Genomic DNA, 6,491 nt, shown 5'->3' with positions numbered 1-6,491 from the left:
CTCCTGACAATGTTTTCCTGGGAGGAATCCCTGAGTTTTGGGATTTTTGGGGTGCAGTTGTCAGGGGGGACAGCTGTGTCTGGCCTTCCCCTCCCTCTTCTGGCCTCTAGGCTACCCCAGAAACCCTGAGTGTGCTGGGATTTCCCTCCTGGGGACAAAGACCTTCATTCCTTTCCAGGAGCCCAATGCCCCGCTGAGGGTCCAGGTCAGGGGGTCCTTGAGCAGCTGACCCAGAACCTCCGCCAGGGTCTCCCAGCGCAGCCGGAGCTGCTGGGCCTGGGGTCCCCAAAGCCCTCAGCAAACCCCAGGTACATCCCAGGAACCCTCAACTCCTTCAAACCCAGCATCCCCCACAGCCCCTGCAGGTTCCCCTGATGGCACTGGCCCTGGCCATGGCCATGTCCTCACATGTCACTGGCCATGTCCTACCATGTCCTCACCCCTGGCTGTCTCACCACCCTGTTTCCATCCCTGTCATTGTCCCCTACGTCTCGATCTGTGTCCGTGTCCCCACGAATGGCCACGTCCCCCTCCATGTCCATGTGTCCATCCACATGTCACTCTCCATGCCTCTGTTCCACCATGTCAATGTCCCCCCATCATCCCAACCACGGCTTAGTTTGATGTCTTTATTTCGACCCGAATGCTGCATCTTTTAAAGGCATGAAGAGAAATGAAAAGCAAATCAAGGCCAAAAGAAAAGCATTTCCCTGTCTATGTCAGCAGAGGATCCACACGCTTGGGTGGAAGGGAAGAACATTTTCGGAGGGGTTTCCACCCCACTCTCTCCAAAATCTTGCTCTTTGCCCCAGATCATCACCATGTGGCTGCAAAAGATGCCCTCGGGCAACAGCAAATCAAAATTGTGGAATCCCTGAGGCTGGAAAAGATCTCCAAGACCATCCAGTATTTCTCAATGCCACCAGAAGATAGGACTGAACACAAAAGAATTTCTGGGGTTGAAAGTCAACAGATCTGCTCTCCCCAAGGAATTCCCAGTGTTGGTCTGTGTCCTGATGGATGTTCCTGCCCCTGCATTCATCCAGGCGCCCACAGTGAGTCAGGGAGATGTGGATCCCCCCCAGCAAGGTGTCTCCCCAACACGGATCACCAGGACCACAGATCACCAGGGCTCTGCCCAACGGGGTCACTGGGGATCGTCCAAAGCCAATCCACCCATGGGGGATGGAGCTGGAGCAGCGCACGAAGCTCTTCCTGCGCTTGGGGCACTCACAGGGATTCCCTTATGGTGCCTCTCTTGGTGCTGGGTCAAGGCTGAGCTCCTGGAGAAGCTCTTCCCAAACTCAGGACACTCGTAGGGCCTCTCCCCGGTGTGGATGCGCCGGTGGACAGTGAGGACAGAGTTTAGCTTGAAGCCCTTCCCACACTAGGGGCAGCGGAAAAGGCTCTCATCCGTGTGAATCCGCTGATGTCTGAGGAGATTGGAGTTGGTCTGAAATCTCTTCCCACAATGGGGACACTCGTAGGGCCTCTCCCCGGTGTGGATGCGCCGGTGGCTGATGAGGTGTGAGTTTCGCTTGAAGCCCTTCCCACAGTCGGGGCAGCGGAAGGGCCTCTCATCCGTGTGAATCCGCTGATGGATGAGGAGAGTGGAGCTCGTCTGAAACCTCTTCCCACACTCGGGACACTCGTAGGGCCTCTCCCCGGTGTGGATGTGCTGGTGACTCCTCAGCTCACAGTGCCATCCAAAGCACATCCCACATTCCAAGCAAGTGTAGGCCCTTTTCCCAGTGTGGATCACCCGGTGCCGGATCAGGGCCGAGCTTGCTCTGAAGCTCTTCCCACATTCCCCACACTTGTATGGCTTTTCCCCAGTGTGGATCCTGTGGTGCAGGACCAGGCTGGATCTCCGGCTAAAGCTCATCCCACATTTCCCACACTCACAGGGTTTTTCCCCAGTGTGGGTCCTCTGGTGCAGGACCAGGCTGGATCTCCGGCTGAAGCTCATCCCACATTCCCCACACTCATAGAGCCGCTCCCCAGTGTGGATTCTCTGGTGCTGTCTGAGGTGGGAACTTTGCCTGAAGCTCATCCCACACTCCCCACACTCATAGGGCCGGTCCCCAATGTGGATCCTCTGGTGCTCCCAGAGGTTGGATGTGTACCTGAAGCTCTTCCCACATTTCCCACACTCATAGGGCCGTTCCCCAGTGTGGATTCTCCGGTGTTTCCTCAGGTGGGATCTTCGCGTGAAGCTCATCCCACACTCCCCACACTCATAGGGCCGTTCCCCAGTGTGAACCCTCTGGTGCTGGATCAAGTCGTAGTTACGGCGGAAACCCTTCCCACATTCCAGGCACTTGTGGGGCTTCTCCCCTCCATGAGGCTTCTCCTCCAGCTCTGAGCTCCGGCTGGATCTCCGGCCACCCTCCTGGCACAGGGGGGGCCTTTCCTCCTCACTGCTCCCTGGCCTGGGTTTGCAGCCCCTCCTCCTGCGGGATCTGCGGGGCTTTTCCTCCTCCTCCTCCATCTGGGCACTCCTTGGGAATGAAAAATCCTGGTTTGGGGAGAAAACAAAAGGAGAGCACCTTAGGCTGGGGGTTTCTCCTTGCCCAAGTTATTCTCTAGAAGTCAATGGGCACCGTGTGTCTGTGAAAACCTCTGAAACACCAAGATTCAGCATAAAAGTCCTCTAAATATAAAAATAGATCAAAAGCTCTCCATAAACTCAGACTCAGTGAAAACCTCTTCTAATATATAAAAATTCATCCCCGTATAAAACCTCTCCCCTCCCACCTCCCCAAATTCCCCTCGCGGGGGGCGCTGGGGCCGAGGGGGGGCACAGGTGGGGAACGCTGAGAGCTGCGGGTCTGCCTGGCAACTGGTGAGTCATCAGTGCCGCCCTCCCTGATTGGCTGAGCGCTGCCAGAGGGGTGGGGCTGCAGCAAGGGGCGACACCCTGCTCCAGGGCGATGTCCCGCAAACCGGGGACCCCCATGAAAGGAAGAAGAGGAAAATGTCTCTACAAACAGATGCTGACAATCTGCTTGGAGATAGGGCCAAGCACTTGAACATGAGGAAGGGGCAGAAGAAGCCATCAGTTCCACAAAATGTAATTAACAGACCACACAGACTGCTGCTCAGCCAAGGTCCTGCGAAATTCATCAACTTCGACAAGAAGAAAGACTTTACAGAGCTCTGAATATCATTACCTATACAGAAGTCGGGTGCAGATTAGGGGGGCATGTGGTAAGTGGATTTGGAAGTCTGCACCTCTCAACTACTTCAGCCACTGGGGAAAGGGAGAGGGAGATGCAGCTGGGAAAATCAGGATGAAAAGGAGGCTGCATACTCCAACAATTGGAAAGACCCCATGGGAGCTGCGGGGCCGGGCCGGGGCTGTGGGGCAGCCGGGGCTCAGCGCCGGGCGCTGCCTGACCCCAGCACCCCCCGGGCAGGGCCGGCACTGGCCCCCGGCCCCCAGGAGGCTGCGGGACGCCCCGGCCGCTGCCCGGCCCCGTGGAGCTGCCGGCCCTGCCCGCCGGGGGAGCCGCCTTGGGACACTGCGGCACCACAGGCCCCGGCTCTGGGATACGGGCTCTGCAGGGCACGGGGAGAACAAGGGACAGCAGCCAGGAACGGCTGCCAAATGGGCATTACACACGGAGGGAGCGAGGTCATCTTGTAAGGATTTGGTTTGGGTGGCTGGAGAAAGGAATGATTTGCAGAAAGCTCAGCAGCTGTCAGAGGATGAGCACCCACAGGCACTCAGGGGGGCTGCACCAGGGCCACAAGAAGCCCCTGCAGCACTTGGTCACAAAGGCACAGCAGGGGAAGGCAAGAAGGGAGGAGGAAAAGGCCGAGCTGAAGGCAAAGGCCATGGCAGAGTTTCCACAGCCCCTGAGGGATGAAGCCCAGGGCCCAAGGAGAGAAACAACTTGTGCCAGAACACACAGGAGTGTAACTTCTTACGAAGGACCAATGAACAGAATTCACAGGAATTTAGTTGCTAGGCAAAGGCCATAGAGAGAAGATGTATATCGTCAAAACTCAGGAAAGAGGGTCTTAGCTATTGTGAAGACCCAAAAAGGCAGAAGCAGTTGATTAAGAAACAAGCAAGAACCAGGCTCTTGTTTTTGGCCTGAGAAAACTGACCTGGGAATTAGCCAAACCTTCACTGCATCTGCTCAGAGATGGAGGTCCAATAGCCAACACCGAGGAAGACTTCTTACTTCATCAGGACACCCCTGACCACAACCCCCAGAAGGCGTAGCACCATGAAAGACTGATTGTAATATACAGTCCAAGAAGGTGGAGAATGGGCAGAGAATGGGTGGGCAGGGAGCTGGAGTTCTGTGGGATCTCAGTGTATTCAAACCTGGAACCTGTCTCGACTAAGCACACACAATTGGTGGAAATATCCCCTCTGTGTCCCTGGAGCTGGAATAAAACAAACCTGCTGTACAATTCCCAGTTGTGCAGTCCTTATTCCACACTGCACCACGACTGAGCAGCACTGAAGGCACCGGAGCAGCAGCCAGGGCTCCACAGCGGGGGAAGCCCCTGTGCCTGCCCACAGATCCTCTGCTGGAATCGTCTGCCTGGCCACCTCCTCGGCCATCTCCACACACTGGGGGCCAAGCCTTGCTGCCACTGCTTGAGCTTCAGGCCTTTCTGTGCCTGCACTGCCACAGGGGCTGGGGAAGGCACCGGGACAATTCCACTCTGGCTCTCAGTCACACTCACACACCGGGCTGGGTGGGATCACATTGATGGGAAATAGACCAATTTTAAAAATGTTTTAAAATTTACTTCTCTAGTCAGGATTGCTTTGCCTTTGCCCTGGGGAAAGGAATTTTAAGGGAATTTTTAGAGGATGTTACACCACTCAACCGAGATGAGCTTAACATCTCAATGGACAGGGAATAGCTCAAAGGACACCCACAAAGACCACGACCATCAACAAAACATCAACGACCATCAGCAAACATCAAGGAACACCTACCCCATACACTGCCCCTGGAAGAGTTGGAGACACCTCATCTGTAAAACTGATAAGGAAATCCAGGAGTGCCGACCTAATTAACATCAGAGCCAAAGAAATCCCGGTCCTATGGGAAACCAAATACTAAGCAATGCACAACTTTGAAGCAATGAAGAATAAATCAATGGATTTCTGTGGGGTTTGGACTGTAAATATTTAAGGCTGAATCTAGTGAACCTCATTTGTCACAGAATTATTCTCTCTGCACACAAGGGCTATGTGTGGAAGAAATTATTTCTGTGCCACATCCTGGCCAGAATAAAGTAATGCCTTGATTTTCTAACACTAGAAACGCTGTTAAAGAGTTTTGGTTCTTCCCAGAATTTCAGTGACAAAATTACATTAGAATTAAATTAGAAATTTTTTTTCCTAATAATCCTATTTTTATATTGCCAGCTGGGTTTGGGCAAAACTAGAAGAGCTTTAAAGGTGACGCTTTAACTCGTAAACATTTACTAGAATATGGTAAAAAAAAAAAAAAAAAAAAAAAAAAAAAAAAAAAAAAGCAGCGGGAGGAGGGGAGAAACTTGTGAGTGGAGGCTGCTCTGGAAGAGAAGTTTCCTTCCAGGCAGCCAAGAAAGGAACTTTAGAAATGCAAATGAACACTGCTGGGGAAAAGTGTGGACAAGCACCAGGCTCTTCTTGCCTGGGGGAGGAATTGGGCTGATTCCCTCTGGCCCTCAGCCCAAGCTCTGCCTGCTTGCACAGATGGAATTGGCACAGCCAAAGGCAGAGCCCACAGTGAGGATTTCTGACTCTGCAACACAAATTGCTTCAGCTGCAAAGGGAAACAGCAAATGGAGAATGTTGTGAAAACTTCACTACAATAAGTGAGGGGGGAATCATCCCACTCCAATATTTGCTGACATTATCTATGATATATAGGGTGTATCAGCCCACCAGAGTGTTTGTGCTACCACAAGCTCAGCGAAATCAGTTGGGAATGCAAGTATTTGATTATTTAATCAGAAAAAAGTGGTCAATTGATGCAGCCCTGGCTGGAAGGAGCCCCCAAAACTGGGGAAGAAATGAACGGTCACCGGAACACGTCCTACAACACCAGGGACCAGTCCTTAGGAACCCGAAGGAGTTCATATCAGGAGCCAGAGAACAGATTACAAGTTGTCCTCAAAATAATAACCAACCAGACAGATCCAGCTCCTGACATTCTTGCCTACCAATCCACTCAGATGAGGAATGTCACATTTCACCATGGGGTGGGATCAGATTATCTATTAACAGAAAGAGGAGCAGCTTGTGGAAAATTAAATGGCTCAAAGTGCTGTTTGCAAAGAGATGAGGACAGAAAACTGGTAAAACAGATAACAAAGGAAATAAAACAGCTCAGGTACCAGTCCCAATGTAGAAAGGATGGGAATGGGACACGCTTTCATGGTTCCCTGGCAGACCACGGGTTAAACAAATGCTGTTTCCTCTCTTCTGTTGTACAGCAACTCTCATCTTTTGACCATGGAGGGACACGGGC

The 6,491-nt window shown here is 52.7% G+C and overlaps 1 protein-coding gene across 1 annotated transcript; it reads right to left on the bottom strand.

The window, feature by feature from the left end:
• Positions 1–615: 615 nt before the first annotated feature.
• Positions 616–2,740, bottom strand: LOC136374758 (zinc finger protein 436-like). Its single transcript, XM_066340149.1, has one exon. It carries the CDS (start codon positions 2,489–2,491, stop codon positions 1,388–1,390), a length of 1,104 nt encoding a protein of 367 aa, XP_066196246.1. The 5' UTR covers positions 2,492–2,740; the 3' UTR covers positions 616–1,387.
• Between the last annotated feature and the right edge of the window lie 3,751 nt (positions 2,741–6,491).

Source organism: Sylvia atricapilla, unplaced genomic scaffold (genome assembly GCF_009819655.1).
Source record: "Sylvia atricapilla isolate bSylAtr1 unplaced genomic scaffold, bSylAtr1.pri scaffold_123_arrow_ctg1, whole genome shotgun sequence".
Classification (NCBI taxonomy): domain Eukaryota; kingdom Metazoa; phylum Chordata; class Aves; order Passeriformes; family Sylviidae; genus Sylvia; species Sylvia atricapilla.
This window is presented reverse-complemented; position numbering and strand designations above follow the sequence as displayed.